The following is a 17,837-nucleotide window of genomic DNA, read 5'->3' on the forward strand; positions in this document are numbered from 1 at the left end:
ATCATCTGGCATCGGTCAAAGGGAGGGCTTAAGATCATAGACCCAGAGTATTAGAGTATGGCCCTCTTGGGCAAGCTAGTAGTCCGCAGCCTCACACCAGGAGGGCAAACCTTGAAGGTCCTATTGCAGGAGGGTCTTCAGGATTGTAGACCGAGGCTTGGCAGTGAGTGGAGGCCGTTCCTGAGATGGATCTTTACGACAGCTCAAATCACCCCCCCAGATCCCCCTTTTTACGCAGCTTGCTCTGTGTGTGGTAGGGTTTCCGTAAGGCCTTAATCCAGAGCCCCCAAGGCTGCTAGGAGGAGATAGACTGTCAGTCGGTGATGTGGAACCCCCAGGTCAGAGATCAGGAACGGGCACAGATTGGCGAGTGCCCCCACATCCAGTGGGCTGGTTGGGAGGCCGGACCTCGTACCATTAGGACATGGCGGGAGGTGTACAGGATGGTGGACGAGGAGGTGATGCAGTGAGTATCGGGCTGCTAGAGAGGAGTGGAGTTGAGGAGAAGGGAGATAGATGCAACAATACCTTAGGAGTGGCTTGCTGCCCCGATTCGAGAGCCGATAGAGCCCGGGGAGGTATGGGCTGCTAGGTTCTCACCAGCAGGTTCCCCCTACAAGTGGTAGGTAGAGTGGGCGGCATTCACCTGGGACCTTCACTGTGCAGGAGGGGGGGTGTTTGGCCCTTGACAGGGCAACAGGATGAGGGGATAGTTGTCCTTTCATGGAGGAGGATTCGGGTGATTGGCCTTCAGGGGAAGACATGGCGGTTTGACCCTTATATCTTTTGGAAGGAGCTCAGGGAGTAGCGCCTTTGGATCTGGGAGGGCATGCCACTTGATGAGCTGGAGTGGGATTTGGGAGAGCGGCTATGGCCGGCCACTGCGGTCGCCAAGAAGCCACCCAGGTTCCTGGAGTATATTGCTAGGATTGGCAGACACGTACTGATGCAGGAGGACATGGATTGGGCGTCGTCACGTAGCAGGCACTGGGCAGAGCGTAGCATCACGGAGCCTTTTCAACGGACCTTCTGGTGTTGCCTGTGGGATAGTTGGAGGTAGAGGAGGGTATTGTATTTCTTATGGCTAGTGGCACATGGAGGCTTGGCAGTGGGAAGTTGGCTAGCCTAGATGCAGAAGGAGGGAGGTTGTAAGCGTTGCACATAGCAGCCTCTAGAAACCCCAAAGCACTGCCTTTGGTCATGTGAGGCCGCGCAGCTTGTGTGGAGAGGAGCTTGCTGTATCGTTCACTGTATAGCACCCATCCTTGGATGTATCTCATGGGGAGCTTTGTGTTGGCAGGCAGTGAGTCAAGGCCGTCACCTTCTGTATGAGGCCGGGATGTAGGACACGATATTCATTATTGAGGTAGGGTCATGTGTAGTGGTTGGTTTGGAGGCTCTACCCATCCGCCAGGTATTGGAGCCCACAGTAGACCGCTCTGAGGTATGGGAGATCATAGGGAGTCTTACTGGATGGCATATCTGGAAGGTGCGATGTCAGGAGGCTTTTGGCAGAGAGAGACTTTCAGTACAGGCGACCTTAGCAGAGCTCTAGACCTCCATCATCCACTCTCTCCACGGCCGATGGGACTAGGTGCAGGGCGAGTCCAGGGCTCGTCAGGAGCTCCGTTGTCATTTCATGCACACTTGGGGCAGCCAGGACTGTTTTTCATGATGCAGGCAGGCAGCCCCAGATGGCGATACACCCCCCCTCCATGGCTTCTTGTCCCCATCCCCTCCTAGACCGCCCCGAGAGGCTTGTACATATGATATATCTGTCATTGTGCATCAGCTCTAGCTAGTCTGTTGAGCATGAGCACTTCTTTGTATTCAGGTTTTTTTCTGAAGTAATATAATTAGCCACAGTTTATTTGCAAAAGAACAAAAAATTTGCACTCATGGTTTGGGTTGCCGCTAACTTTATCTAGCAATTACTGCTTTTGTTTAGTAGCATATATTTTTGCCAGTGTGTTATGGTCACACATCAAAGCTTCTCACAAGTTAGAATAGTTCCTGCCTGAGTTGGTTTTCTGTGGTATTGCTTGTTTGAGAAATAATGTCTGCATTTTAAGAGAAGGTCAGTGAATGTTTCTTAGCACAATTACTGTGCAATCTGACAAAATATGCAGCTTTAACCTTTATCAAACATAGTACTATTACAGGCACCTTTTGAAGTTTTGGTCCGCCGTCAAATTGGTCGTCTGCTACATCCCAGTTTACAATGTGCTGGTTTCATCTATGATGAGCTTGTGAAGGTATGTTCTTCAATTGGGCGTTGTGAGAAATCTGCTGCAACATATCTCCTCATATGCTGTAAGGCTTGCTGTCATAGCTTGTCACTGGCTTTTACTCTTGCCACTTGTCACTTGTAAATTAATGGAGCTTATGATTACTGGAGCTTATCCCCACATGGACTTGCTTTTTATTCCAAACTTATCATGACAGTTAGTTGAACATTTACTTTAGCTGGGTCCTTTTGTGTCCTATTTGTGTCCCTGGGTTGAACCATGGATCAGCTTGGCAAACTAGTGGATGCAATCAGGGTCTCAGCCTTCATCCTGCAGCTTGCAAGTTCAATTAGCAGATGCATTCAGCCTAAAGTATCTAGCAAAAATAAATAAGCTCCAGTCAAGCTAGTCTTGTATTTGCATTGGGTCTGTGTGTGTGTGATAATTGAAGTGTAAGCCTGATAGCAATATAAAACACCACAAATCCTGCTGCTCACATGCATAGGGAAGTACATCAGCCTGACATTAAGATTGCATTTCTTTATGGTGACTTGGCTGAAGAGGTTTATGTTCGTCAGGCTTTGAGGTTCTAGGTTCTGAAACTAAGGTAAGATGGTTGGTAAGGCTCTCCCATGGTCTGAAGTAAGCACCTTGTGGATGTTATGCGGAGATACATACCAATCTGCTTTAGCATTGGTTTTCAGGACAGTCACATAGAGCCTACAAGTAATGTCTGGAAGTGCCCGGTTCAGGACAGTTACATGGAGACTGCAAGTTATGTCTGTAAGTGTGGGTATATATGCCAATGATATGCTGTTGCCTGGCAGTCCTGCTTGGCAGATTGCTGGTCTTGAGACTGCTTTGCAGAATTTCTTGCCATGTCAGATATGGGACTGTTGCATTATTAACTTGGCAAACAGTTTGTTCATGACCAGGGGTGCATCTGTTGGAGTGCAGCATTGCAGAAGCGGATGCACGGGCTGAATGAAAGAGATGAATGTAGAGAGAGAGAGAGAGAGATGTCTTTTGAGGCCAAAATCGGCCTAACAAAATCATGTACAATGTTGATCATCATTGGACATCAAAATGTGACGTGTTGGTAGTGATATACTGTAAAAGAAGCCAAAGTGGTCTCGTAGTGCTCATGTAGGGATACAATAGGAGGATGAGATAGTACATGCCTAGTCGTGTGGCTAAATGATACTTGTATATCTAGTTCCACGGAGTTAGGATCGGTGGGTAGAGTATGTTATACATCCCGGATGAAATAGTATGAGGGTAGCATCTGGGCTGGGCCCTCAACTTTGTCAGCTGCTGCTCTTTTCGTTGGTGGATCTCTCTCATCACTCTTTGATGTAGTATCTGTGTCTAGTACCCTTGTATTCATGGGCGGTGTGTTGCTTTGATCTCCTAAGCTCTCTGGACTGTCATCCCTCTCTGTGTAGGTGCCCTGTGGGTGGTTATTGTTTGGAAGAAATCGGTAAGTTGTGATTGAAGCCCCCCTCTCTGTGTAGTGCAAGCGTGTAGTAGTGATGTGCGGAGCTTTTGAATTTTAACTAGGAGCTGGCCCAAGTGGCGCTGGTGTGGGGACTCCGTAACTAGTTTGAGTGATGTGTGTCCTCCAAATAGTGTGGGGTATCTAGCTCGGACTATGTTGTAGGCTCTACATTTGTAGACATAGTGCTCCTCGCTCTCTACCTCCTCTTGGCATAATCTGCAGATCTGCCCAACTCTAGGAATGTGGGCTGCTCTCCTAGTCTCGATCTTGAGCTGGTGAGAGGATAGCCTGGTCAATGGCTACCTGCCTCTCATGTGACATGTGTACATCTAGGTATCCAAGTCTCTCAATGAAGCCATCCATGGTAGTCTTCATGAAGTGGTATCTATAGTAAGACATCTTTAGGGGGAGGGGCTGCCTAGGTGATAGCCATGTATGTTGTATGTACAGCTAGTAGAGATTTTGTTGCATGACCAAGTTTCTTTGTGTGTGGGAGAGGTCTATGAAGGGGGAGTTAGGATCATATTGAACGGGGGAGAGATGGTCCATGTCTATCTCATATCTTGTAAGGCACTACTCGACCTGTACATACCATGAAGTCTCTTTTCTTGTTTGAGCTAGCTACCCAGAGGCCTCAAAGGCCCTCCTAGGTAGCCTTTCTCGATGCATGTCACATACTTTGTGTATGAAACTGATGGTTTGAAAAAGGGCCTCCATCATCATGGGGGATGCAACGATCTCGGTTCTAATAATCTCATGTGGTACTGATGGTTTGTTGTGCATCATCGTGAGAGCATAATGATGTGTGGTTTCTTGATCTGTGTCCATAGGTATGTACTATGTAGCTAGGTCAAGGGTCCAAATAGGTGCACCATACATCATGGTTGTGACCAATGTGTCAAATAGCCATCTCTATGTGTGAGGCTCTTGGAAGTGTGCTTGGCCATACTCTCTCTCCATCATGGTCAATGTTGCATATCCTCGTGTGAGTCGGTCTCTGGCTGCCTGTGCCATGGCGAATCTCCCACGAGGTGTAGTGAAAGTGATTCCTAAGTGGAGATATGAGTCCTGTTCGGCTCCTAGAGTGAAGATTGATCTCCTCCTCAATGGGGCTGATGTGTGAAAGATCAAGATCTTGGTTTTCCCAAGATTAACCATCAATCCATGTTGTATACAAAAGTCATAAAGGGCGTGGAGGTGCTATTGTAGATCTTCATGTGATTTAGAGACCAAAACAACATTGTTAGCATAAAGCACATTGGAGACAAGTATACTTGATAACTCCACCCCATCGTTGTCTCCTTGTGGGATGAGATCTTTTATCTCATCAATGTAGCGACCAAAGAGTATGGGGGATAGAGGACACCCTTGCTTCACTCCAAAGGTGCTAGAGACCATGTATGGAAGTCCTCTTGGGCATCTCACTTGGCCTACCACCCTCTCATACAATGCATAGATGCCTGAATCATGTTTGATGGGATTCTCAGTGTCTGGAGTCTATAAAATAGTTTAACTCGTGGAACTATATCAAATGCTTAGACAAAGCAGCAATAAAGCCTCTTCTTTCTTATTTTTGCTTGCTCAATCATGCTCCTCAAGGTGAAGATGTGGTTGAGTGTAGAGAATCATGATCGGAAACCAGCATGTCCTTCTGCTCGCAATCTCCCTCTCTTTGCATATGCACCGAGTTTTGCCTCTAGCTCTGCTCCAGATATCTTTGCCAATGTGTTGCCTGCCATTATGGCTATGTAGTTATAAGGATCTAGGGGGCCTCCAAACTTGTGGATGGGCATGATGGTATGCATGGCCCACTCCTTTGGGAAGCCCTCTTCTAGAGCCCTATTGGACATAAAGGCAAGGAGAGGTGCCAAAATGTCTATTGCATAAATGAAGTGCTCACCTTGTATGCCTATGTGATCCATCGACCATCCATGCTATAGATGCTTGATTGCTTTCCTCACCATATCATGTGTGAAGAAGGTGGATGTGGTAGAGTGGGGCTCTAGTGAGTGGGGAATTGGTGGCTAGTGTGGTATATCATATAATCCTGTTGTGTAGGAGTGCCACGTCTTTGGGTCATTGATAGGTGTGAGGTGGCATGGCTCCTGTAATTTGTGCCATGGTGTGGTTATATCTCTCCTCACTTGGCCTACCACCCTCTCATACAGTGCATAGATGCCCAAAATCATGTCTGATGGGATCCTCAGTGTTTGGAGCCTATGTAATAGTTTATCTCGTGGAACTATATCAAATGCTTACACAAAGCACCAATAAAGCCTCTTCTTTCTTATTTTTGCTTGCTCAATCATGCTCCTAAAGGTGAAGATGTGGTTGAGTGTAGAGAATCACGATCGGAAACCAGCATGTCCTATTGCTCGTAATCTCTCTCTCTTTGCATATACAGTGAGTTTTGTCTCTAGCACTGCTCTAGATATCTTTGCCAATGTGTGGCCCATCATGATGGCTATGTAGTTACTTGGATCTAGGTGGTCTCTAGACTTGTGGATGGGCATGATGGTATGCATGGCCCATAGGTGAGTGACCTTGGGGGGAGGAATATGCAAAAATTGTGTGATCCCCTTGTATGTATGATTTCTATATATGTCCGCAAGTTATGTTTGAAATAGAAAGTGGTGGGTGGGATATGAGTAGTAGCTGAAATATGTGGGTGTGGTAAGGAGGATAGGGTGAGGGATATGTAGGTATGATCTGTCCCGATTGGACAAGGGGGATGATGAAGGATTTAACTACTTCCCTCATCTCAATGGAGCCTAGTACATAGTCTACTATGCTGGAGCCGGCGGGGTGAGTCAATGCTCTAGATTGAGGCCATTTCTTCATCCCATTGTAAATGATGAGATGGTATTGCGACCCTAGCTCTAGTAGGTACTGGCCGCAACAAGTACTATCCCCTCTAGTATCAGTGGATATCCTGCATGTGCTTGCCTCCTCTATATCTGTCACATGTAGCCTCCTTGGATCCTCAAAATCAAATGTGTCACATTGTTTGCTTTGCATCCTGGCATTAAAGTCTCCTACTAGGAGAATCTCTCCTTGTTTGGAATAGTGTACAATCTCATCTAATAAGTCTGTGAACGGGGACTCCCCTCTTCCATTCCCCTCTCTCTCCTATTGTTGGGGCTCCCTAGTGGCATATCTTGATCCTTGTGGGGAAAGTAGCAAAGGGCAATATATAGATCCGGCTGCAAGAGATCTCTACCCCATAATTGCCAAGGGTTTTTTAAATGGGAGGTATGAAATGGGTTTCATAGGTTACATATGAGTTTCCTAAAACATTAGAAACGAGTTTCATTCAAGATGAAAGAAAACTATTGTGAGACTCTATACCTATAAAGTATGATCCATATGATGTAATTTATCATAATTCATAATCCTATACAATGCAAATGGAGATTCAACATAGCATCAATATAAATATGCATCATGGTCCATTGTCCATGACAATATTAGCTTTGATTATGGAAGAAGCCATCAATATGTACATGCATCATAGAAACAACTCATGAAAATTTCTTGCAAACAATATCAATGTCCATGTCAGTGCATTTTTAGTGTATTCAGCCTGCAAGAGAGAGGGAGGAGATGTTGCTGGTCTGATTTGCAGCCATTGGAGGACCTTCCGAGGCAGCCAGGGGTAGGAGAAGACCAATCAACAACAGGTGACAGCATCTACAAGTTGTGGAGACAAGGTAGCAACAATAAATGACTGATTTTCTTCAGTTCTTTGCATCTACAAGTTGTTGAGATAGGGCAATGGTAGTAAATGATAGATTTTCTTCAGTTCTTCGCGAAGAAAGTCTGAATTTTCTCTCTCCTTAGCATTCTCTCTCATCTCCCAGCCTTTCTACAGGCTTGCTCCGAAGATTACAGCATTGAGATCACCAAAGGCTGAGAAATTTCAGATTTCTTTGCTGTAAACCCTAGTCTGCAGTGGAAATTAGGGTTTAGTAGCAGCCTTGGGAAGTGTGTCAGAAATTGGAAGCTCCAAGACTTGGATTCAACAAGGCTGAAGCAGTTTTTAGCCTATTCAAGTGGAGGGACTAGCAATTAATTGAATTTGGGGCATTTTCCATCTCCATCAAAGCAGGCGAAGGCCAATTGATTACCTGAATCAAGGGGCAAATCAGATTGAAGACTTGCTGGTCATTTTGAACAGCAAGGGGAGTTGGAATATCAAAAGGGATTGGGAGAATCCCATTGTACATCAACTTCTTCTTCAATTAAGTTAAATAAATACCGAAAGGGGTGCTAGTTTTGGGGCCAATAGGGTGTTGAGTGTCCAAGACTTAATCAACTTATTTACCACACTATCTGAGGAGGAAGGCTGGTTATAAGACCTACCTGAAGAGGAGATTCCAGCTCGACACAAGGCTGCGTTTTCAATGTTCAAGGGTGAGTAGGAGGCTTGCGCATCAGAACAAGGCTGAGACGAGGGTGGATGTGTGAGAAAGGAGAAGATTTGTTGAAGTTGTTGCTGATTTTTGCTGTTAGAGAAGGAAGAAGGCTGCGTTTTTGGCCTCTAAGTGAAGATTCTACCTTTTCATCACCTCCGATAGGTGAAGGAGTGGGATGAGTGGCACAGAGCCCTAACAGGCTGCATTTACACAGTTAGAGGGGGTTGCTTTTTGTGTTTTGTACAGGGCGTTTAGCTAAAGATGTATTCTGAGGCCGAGACAGAGTTTCAACAATCATGGACAGGAAGGTGCCCATGCTATTGGCTCTTCCATCAAATCAAAAGCTCGATGGCGAGAACTACTGTATCTGGCAGATTATGATGCTTGCCATTTTGAAGTCCTATGATTTGGCGGAGCTTGTTACAGAGGCTACTCATCATCCTTCTTTGCGAGACGAGTCTAAACTCTTTTCAAGTGATAAGGTGGAGTTGGCAAAGGCTCAAGTACATTGGGATAAACTCAATGCTCGCATCCACTTGTTTTTATTTCTCTCATGTGTACTACAACTGTTATCTCTCATATCGAGTATTTAATGATGGCCCGAGAGATATGGCTGGAGCTTGATCCAATGTATAAACATATGATTGTCATGAAATGAGTTTCTTTGGAAGTTCAAATGAGGACCATGAGTGTCAACAAGTCATCTTCTATACAGGAGCATATTAACAAGTTGAGGCAGCTCTCTCTCTCAGATATACATACTCTTAGCACCTGGATAAGCTCAAATGAAGGCCATGAGTATCAACAAGTCATCTTCTATACGGGAGCATATTAACAAGTTGAGGCTAGCTCCAGATATGCATATCAATCAATGACATATGAGATTTTCAAACTAGATCTGACACCTGAGAAACTCCAAGGTTGTGGGAAAGGCCTGGTAATGCTGGAGTAGCTGAAAATGATGCATTTTGCAGAAGGGACATGTATGACTCTATAGGGGCTATTTATTGGTGCCAGTCTCCTCACACTTCCTTAGTTCTAAACTCATGTTTCCAGGCTGTTGATGATGGAGATTGCCCCCAGGGTTCACAGAGTGTGAGATCTTCGAGGTGGAGACATACGTAGACACCCTCTCAGCACCCGTGTACATATCTGCATCCTTATACAACATTCTTTGTCTTTGTCATACACTTCCACACTGCTTACTCTGATAGACTTTACATTAAAAACTTGCTATTACTTGCACGTTGTGCATCGAATCCATATATTGTCAATTTGGAGTCTTTGAGACAACTCTAGAACTGCAATATTGCAAGAATTTTCTTTTATGAAAGCCACCATGATGATTTAAGAGCACCCCTTTAAAGAGTTGGGGTTCAGCTAGCCTTACATCAATTGCTATTTTAAGCCATTTACACATGTGAAAAAGAATTAGTGATGGGTCTTTCACTAAACCTACATAAATTTGTTGGTCCAAGTGTGGAGTAATTGTGTGACTAATTGAAAGAGAATGAAAGGTAATGCAAGATTAATCAATGTAGAATGATACTCAATCGCAAAATGAGAGACAATGCATTATGATTGGAAAGAGAGTACAACTCTCAAAACGACCACTATGAATAGTGTGAGGCAATGCATTAACGATTGGAAAGAGAGTACAACTCTCAAGGTGATCACAATGAATAATGCCATACATATGTGCTAGTGACACGCAAAGTGCATTTTTATAGTAAGACCTAATCCTAAATGGCTTAACTATCATAGGAAGCCCTAACCCTAGTGTCACTTAGGGTGTAGGACACTAGGGGCTATGACTACGTTGAATGTCAATTTAAATGCTTAGGGAGCCCAAATCAGGGACAAAGGGCATAAATGTATAGCCCATGAGATGGCCCACAAAAATAAGATATAACATTAGCCTCTCATACTAGAGGGATGCATGTACTAAAATTGGTCCAATCTAGCTTTTTTGAAAGGTAGATCTTTGCTACTTTCATGTGGTGTTTTCTTGCAACGAGATGATTATTAATGGACAATGGTTTTTTTTCATAATGATAGCATAAGTCTAAATCTCCTCCTTCAATTGTAAGAGATCTTTCTGAGTATAGAGCACAACTGATTGAACTCCATTTTTCAGATCTCTCATCATTGTGAGACTTATGAGCTGCAACAATTTCCAGTTTTGCGCAAGCGAGTTGAAGAAGTTGTGGCCAGCTTTTTGCGTGAAGGTCTACAGCCTGCAGAGAGAATGATTTGCCATCTTATTGACATGGAGGTTTTATTTTGTTCATGTTAAACAACTTGGAAGTATTGCAGTTTCGATTGTCGATGCTGGAGCCATAGATCAACATCTTACTTATGCTTTTGTGGTACAGATGGATTACATCAATTCTTCACACCCTTCTTTTGTAGGTGGCAACAAAGCTGTGGAATTAGCTCTTCAGCAACATCGTACCAAGGTTAAAGCTCTTCCTGAGTCATGCTATTAAGATCCTTTTGTTCTTTGTTATGCTCTCAAAATTTGAGAGATTCCAAAGGTTGAGTCCATAAACGTTGGTATTCTTAGTTTCTGAGGATATCATCTGTTACCATGCTTGTTTTGTCTGCAACATGCAAGTAATACTCAATGTGCTCTGGAATACAATAGGTTGAGATTCAAACTTAAAAGGATCTCACAAGTATTTGCGAAAATTGATGAGGGTGTTCAAATAAGTTCACACCCCTGTTTTCCAACATGAAATAAGTTATCAGCTTGATTCTTTAAACAATTAATGACAACCACTGCAATATTACTAGTTAGCCGGATTTTGGTTCCACAGTTTTTGTGTTCTTGTGTGTTGTTTAAAACAGGGTTATAGGTACTATTGTTCAAGTTGTTGTGGGCTTGACTACTACCTTTGCCGATTTTTCTATGTGCAAGCTCCTCATCATTTTACTCATTCTTATTGCCTATTCGCTCACACACACACACACACACACACACGCAGAGTCCATTTCCAGTGATTCCTTTAAAAGTTGTGCCTATCCTCATTATGACCAGTTCGAGAGAAGCTTGAAACACCCTCCACATGCTTGTGCTCCTTTAGCAAACTAGCTGATGGCCAATGATGACCTCATCATGACCCTTGTCAGCTGATCACAGTACAGTTAGTCATCTACTCACTATAATTCAGTGATTTATGTGTCAAAAGCAGCTTCTGCTAAAGGGTTTTAGTTAGAGTTTCCTATGATGGTTAGGCTGTTTAGGGTTTGATTTTACTATAAAAAGATACGTTGTGCATCATGGCACATAAGTGTGGTATCCATTGTGGTCATCTTGAGCATTGTACTCTCTACTAGTCATTAATACATTATCTCCAATTTTTTGATTAACGGATGATTAATTGATAGTAGGGCCAACAATGGTATCAAAGCCACTTGCCTACATCGTCATCACTGGCAATCATTTTCTTTGCCATTGAGCACCACACCTTGGGCATGTGTCACACAAAGCCATTGCCACCATGCTACATTTCATCGCCCCAACTAGTGGCTACCAACAATTGCACACCATCGTGCCTGCTATTGTCGCCCCCACTCAATCTCTTCTTCCGTGCGATTGCCAGCTTCACCTTAAGATTGCGTTGCCAGCGATCAGCTTTGACAGTGCTGTCTGTGCCGTGCACTAGTTGTTGCAGCCTATGCCATCCATTCTCCTTGTTGCATCAACTTCCGTGCTTTTGTTGCCAGGACTTGATAGTGGACATGCTGTCCTGTTTGTTGTCCGAGTTGGCACGTCGTCACTTAGCTTGCCATGCTAGTCGCCTCAACCATTGCCCTAGGTCACGACCATCACGCCAACATCCTACCACCTGCCCACGCTTAATGTGTGTCGCAACAGTCCAGTACACTATCCTTGTCTTCTTCATGCGGACAATCTAACACGTTTGACACGTGATCACACAACGTGCTGCCTTTCTACGGACAACCTCGACACATCACTTTGTTTTTTTTTGATACTACTATTCATTCATATTTTTTAGTAGCAAAACCCGTGTTCCCACCTTTGCCCTTCCCAAGCACAAATTTGGCAAAATTTGGGGTTGTTTACAAAATTTGGTAATTGTCATAAATTGCCCCAAATTCATCAGTGGATTGAAGAAATTCCACATAGTCATCAACAAATTTGGGGCTTTTCATCAAATTGATCAAATTTCACCAAAAAATTTGGGCCTTTTCTATTGAAATTGAGGCCCAATTCATCAACAAATTTGACATCAGCATCTTTGCATTATGTTGGTAAAAATTTCACAAAATTTCTTCAAAATTCTCTTCAGTTTTGTGGTAAACTTTGGGGTTTTTTGCTGTTTGAGCTCAAATTTTGGCCAAATTTCTTCGGACAAAATGGGGCTTTTCTGAAATTCAGCAAATTTCATCAAAATCAAAGCTTAATCATTCTAGGTGCGACATTTGGCATTAATCGGGTGACATTTGGGTAATAAATCTTCATAATTTCTGCAATTTTATCTTTTGCCCAATTTCACTTCCTCAGCATCTGAACCGCCCCTCCCAACATTGTCTTTGTGCTTCTTCACCTTTGGGCTGCTGAAAATTGGGGCTTTTGTGTCAAATCATCTTTTTTGGCTGGTGTGTGTTGAAGACTTCCTTCATGGGACTTTTCATGCTGATTTCCATCAAGATTGAAGAGAAATTGATTCTTTTGGGCACATTTATTGGACGAATATTATTTATTTCTACTGCTGTCTACATAATTGGAGTATCCTCAGCCATTTATCTCCGATTTCAGCATATTGCTGCCTTGTTTGGGTAATATATTTCATTTCACAAGATTATTATTTTCAGCATATTTTTCTCTCTCCTCGGCAGGACAAAGAAATAGAGAAGTATTATTTTGATATTATTAGACTCCATTGAAGCGGCCATCAACTCTTCTATCAATGGTTCATCATTATTTAGGGATTTATTTTCTTCATTAAAAATTATTATCTTATTATTGATCTGCACTCATGGCGAGTAATGATAATGATTTATCAGGCATACTTGTGGCTGATGACAAGCTTGACACCACCAATTATTCTATGTGGGAATACATGATGTAACATGTTCTTGTCGCTAAGAATTTGCGGAATATTGTGATTGGTACCGTTGAGCAAAGGCTGGCTTCTTAAACACCGGCACCACCTCTCACCTCCACATCGAGAGGTGGCTCTCATGATGCTGAGCCATCTTCCTCTTCCACATAAATAGCAAATCCGATGGGGTCGAGATCCCAAGCGCATGTCTTTATTGCCCTTCCATCATTGATAGAGTATTCAGCTACCCAATCAAGCATCATCATTGACAACCCTTTTGTGAATCATTGGCAAGCAATGAAGAGTGTCTTCACGTATCTCAAAGACACTAAGGATTTAAGCCTTTTTTTCAGGGCTCTTTCTTCTCTTATGCATGGATTCATGAATTAAGATTTGGTTGGTTATTCAGAAGATATTTTGACCGATCTTTTTATGAAGGCTGTTTCATCATCATAGTTTTGAGCTATTCGGCTATCTCTACATTTAATACCTTTTAAAACATGATTTGTCATTCATTGTGTTGTCATAGGTTGCTATATCCACTTGGATGAACACGTGCAACCATGACTATAAACATTATTTCTTCTAGGTTTTTGTTATCTTTCCTAGATTAGTTTATCCATCTCCAATGGAGAGGAGTTTGTAGGCCAATCACATGAGCTACGTGCTAGGTTGTCACATGTGATGGTGTCCGATTAGTACCGTCCGGTACAAGTATAGTACTAATCGGACTAATAAAACTTGGATGTACTTCCGATACAAAAAGTTTATACATATGATTTAAAGTCTATACTTAATGTTTAGACTTAAAACATAATATTGAGGTAGTAGAGAGGTTAAGAAAGTAGAGAGAGCTTGAGAGGGAAAGGGTAGAGAGGTTGAGAGAGTAGAGAGAGCTTAAGGTAGTAGAGAGTTTGAGATGGTAGGAGACCTTGTGGGAGTAGAGAGAGTGGAAAGCGCAAGTGAGTAGAAAGGATGAATGAGAAGGGTGAGAGGGAGAAATTTTTATAGAAGAGGGTGTGTGTTTGAGAGAGAGAGAGAGATATGCTAGAGCCATTTGGTTGCATGTGGGAGCAGTAAGAAAATGTTTGCTTAGATCTTAACTGATCAACTTTTGACCTGCGACAATATTCAACTAGGTGCAATTGGACAATGGCATATAGGATGGGATGAGTGGTATGGGACGGAACAGATTGGACGAACTAACTTGTCTATTAGAGATGGACAACTAGGGCTATGTGTTGATGCCTTATGATCCATGAGTGGGGCTCTCTAAGCATTTGAACAGTCTTTAAATATAGTTTTTGTGCGTAGTGTCTTGACACTAGGGTTAGGGTTTTAGTTAGAGTGTTCTATGATGGTTAAGCCATTTAGGGTTTGATTTTACTTGGAAAAGATACTTTGTGCATCTCCAGCACGTGGCATTATTCATTGTGGTTGCCTTGAGTTTCGTATTCTCTTTTAGTCATTAATACACGATCTCTCATTTTGTTATCGAGTATCATTGTGCATTGATTAATTCATTAATAATCTTTCATTCTCTATCACTTAATTGAGCAATTACTTTATGCCTCGTGAAACGTCCCCCTAGGATCCAACTTGCATACGAGACATGACACAAGCCAAACTCACCATAAAAGGGATTGGACATTAGACTCACCTCCAAGCCGTAGAGCCAAACGGGCTCACCCTTGAGCTTTGGAGTTGGTAGCACTCTGGGTCACAACCACATCTCAAGGGTTGGTGTTCCATACCACCATCCCACACCATCCTAGTGTACAGATGTGTCGGCATGGGCCAAGAGTCCAAGAGTGGTGATCACACAATGAATCTGCACAATAGGATCTTGAGTTCTATTATAGGACTCAATTGTCCTAACCTTGAAGTGTCCTTAGTGCATTTGCACTAAGTTACTTTGTAACCACCGTGACCAATGCTACTAGCGCCCATTAGGATATCCAGGGATATAACACTTCCCCCCTTATGAATGATTGCTATTCTCAGTAATATCCTCAGGAATGAAGAGAGAAAAATGACTCTTCAATGAATGTATTGACTCCCAAGGAGTCTTTGCTTCTGAGATTTTTTTTCACTTGACCAAATACTCGAGATAAATGGTTGGACGGGATCGTTTAGTCCTCAGGTCAAGAACCAATTTGGGTTGGAGTGGAACATAACGAGCAGTATCCTTTAGCCTTGGGACTTTCTCAATCGTAACAATTTGCTCACCTTGTCCTAGTCGTTCTTTCAAACAACTTGGAACACTAGGTGAACTCGGATTGTCATAGGATACGCTACTTATCTTCTTGGTAATTTGGAAAAGATCGTAATACCTCAAAGATAATTTATAGCAATTGCCATTAGTCATTGAATCAGAGTCCATTGGGACTTAAAGGTAAATCCACATGCCTTTTTGGAGCTCTCTAGGAGTACAATGTTAATCACCCCCTTGAGCTCTGTGCCAATTAGTGGTTTCGACTCATAACCGTACATAAGCATAAATGGGCTATATCTAGTAGTAGAGCGCTTAGCACTGTTATAAGCAAACTTAATTTGAGGAAGATAATACTTCCAATCAGATTGTCTCCGGGAGACATCTGCATGAAATATATCTTCCATGGTTTGATTCATTCATTCATCTGTTTGGCTAGTGAACTTAGGATCTTGGTCATTGACTATTTCATTGTACAAACCATAAAGTCTATAAAGGTGTTCAACAAAGAGAACAACCAATTCATGGCTTTTTATGGTTGTCTTTGTAGAAATCAATCGAGCCATTTTTGTCAATCAGTCGACCGTGACCTTGATTTGTACGAGGCAATCCTACTACAAAATCCATAGAAATGCCCCTTCATTTCCTATGAGGGATTTATAAAGGATGCAACATCCTGGCATGTCTGTGCCATTTATCTTTATTAAGTTGGCACAACGGGTAACCAAGACCAAAGTCTAGCACTCTGGGTATCATGACGTTTGTATAAAATTTTATTGCGGATATGTTGATTAGCAGATACACACACTTGGTCTTGTTGAAAAAGTAATTTGAAGATAATACTTTTCCGCCATCTTCCTCTCAGTAACCAGCCTTAGGGTGTCTAGACCGCTCAAGCTTCTTGGGCTACTAGGTCTCTCTTGAACTAGTTGCTGGATCTTGCAAAAGTGAAGATCGTTTTGGCAATGCCCTTTAAGAGAAAGATAGAATCGAGTCGAAATTTCAGAGAAGGACAAGACATTGTCTTCAAGAGTTCGACTAAGAGTATGGCAACTAAATTAGTCACACCGTTTGGCAAATTTCAAAATCCAACTCTTAGACAAGCTTCATCCATCTTGCCTTGTGGCCACAGAGATTAGGTTGATCATGTAGGTATTGCAATGAGTGGTGGTCTGTTAAAATAATAAACCGGGCGTTGTATAAATAATGATGCTATACTTTAAGCCCATGGATGATCGCCAACAATTCCATGTCTTCGGTGGTTTAATGCATTTGGGTATCAGTGAGCTTACGACTCTCAAATGTGATAGGTTGGCCTTCCTAATAAAGAATAGCACCTAAAGTATAATCGCTTGCATCCATATGAATCTCAAGAGGTTTATTTGGATCAATAATTTGCAACATGAGTGTAGTGTTAACAAGTTGTTTCAATGTTTGAAAACATTGATCGAGCTCACTAGTCCAAACAATGGGCGGACTAACGCGCTTGTTCTTGCTTCGGATAACCTTAAGCAAATGTGTTAAGGGTTCAACAATATGAGCATAGTCCTCAATGAATTTTTGGAAAAATCTAGTGAAACCTAACATTTTTTTAACTTGCTTTATGGTCCCTAGAATAGGCCAATCAAGTACTACTCATACATTTTCAGGATCAATACGAATGCCATTAAGCAAGATGACATGATCAAGATATAATAGCTCATGTGGGAGAATTCGCACTTGGATAGTTTAGCAAATAATTGCTCTCATCTTAATAGACATAAGACAATACGCAAGTGTTTGGCATGCTCCTACAAGGACTTACTATAAATAGGAATGTCGTCGAGGAGAACGACCATCCACTTTCCTAGATATGGATGAAATAGATCATTCTTGATGTGTTGGAAAGTTGCGGGAGCATTGGTCAATCCAAAAGGAAGGACAAAAAATTGATAATGTCTATATTGCATTCAAAACACAATTTTTGGAACATTCTCCGAAGCTATTCGTATCTGATTGTATTCAGACCTTAGATCGATTTTGGTGAAATAGTGCGCATCACAAAGTTGATTCATAATATTATCCATTCATGGCAATAGCTATTTATTCTTGATGGTTTCTTTATTGAGACCCTTGTAGTCGACACAAAAGCACTCCGTGCTATCCTTCTTTTTGGCAAGAAGAAGAGGTGCGTCCCACGGGGATTTACTTGGCTGAATATAATCCTTAGCAAAATAGTTTTGAAGTTGCCTAGCTATCTTGTCCTCCTCATTCGAGCTAAACCTATAAGGCTATTGATAGATGGGATGGTTATCGGGCAAGGTTTCAATCCTATGGTCTAAGGTTTCGTGAGACGGTGAAAGTCTACCAGGTAACTTGAATGGAAATACATCGGCATACTCATGTAATATTGGATCCAAATACTCACTTACA

The 17,837-nt window shown here is 42.5% G+C and overlaps 1 protein-coding gene across 7 annotated transcripts in view; it reads left to right on the forward strand.

Annotated features, from left to right (window-relative positions):
• LOC148011852 (dynamin-related protein 3A-like) overlaps positions 1–17,837 on the forward strand; it is a 101,133-nt gene that overhangs the window by 52,826 nt on the left and 30,470 nt on the right. For 4 of the 7 annotated variants that reach the window (XR_015689289.1, XM_087670103.1, XM_087670102.1 and 1 more), the window contains 3 exons: positions 2,163–2,255; positions 10,279–10,416; positions 10,517–10,600. Coding sequence is in view for 6 of the 7 variants with exons in the window: in XM_087670103.1 (XP_087526229.1) it covers positions 2,163–2,255; positions 10,279–10,416; positions 10,517–10,600 (315 nt within the window). In the remaining variant the exon portion in view is untranslated. The remainder of the gene's footprint in view (positions 1–2,162; positions 2,256–10,278; positions 10,417–10,516; positions 10,601–17,837) is intronic. The other 3 variants (XM_087670106.1, XM_087670107.1, XM_087670105.1) reach the window with 2 other exon arrangements.

Source organism: Lygodium microphyllum, chromosome 28, assembly GCF_053477565.2.
Source record: "Lygodium microphyllum isolate KBCC chromosome 28, Lygodium_microphyllum_v1.1.10, whole genome shotgun sequence".
NCBI classification, from domain to species: domain Eukaryota; kingdom Viridiplantae; phylum Streptophyta; class Polypodiopsida; order Schizaeales; family Lygodiaceae; genus Lygodium; species Lygodium microphyllum.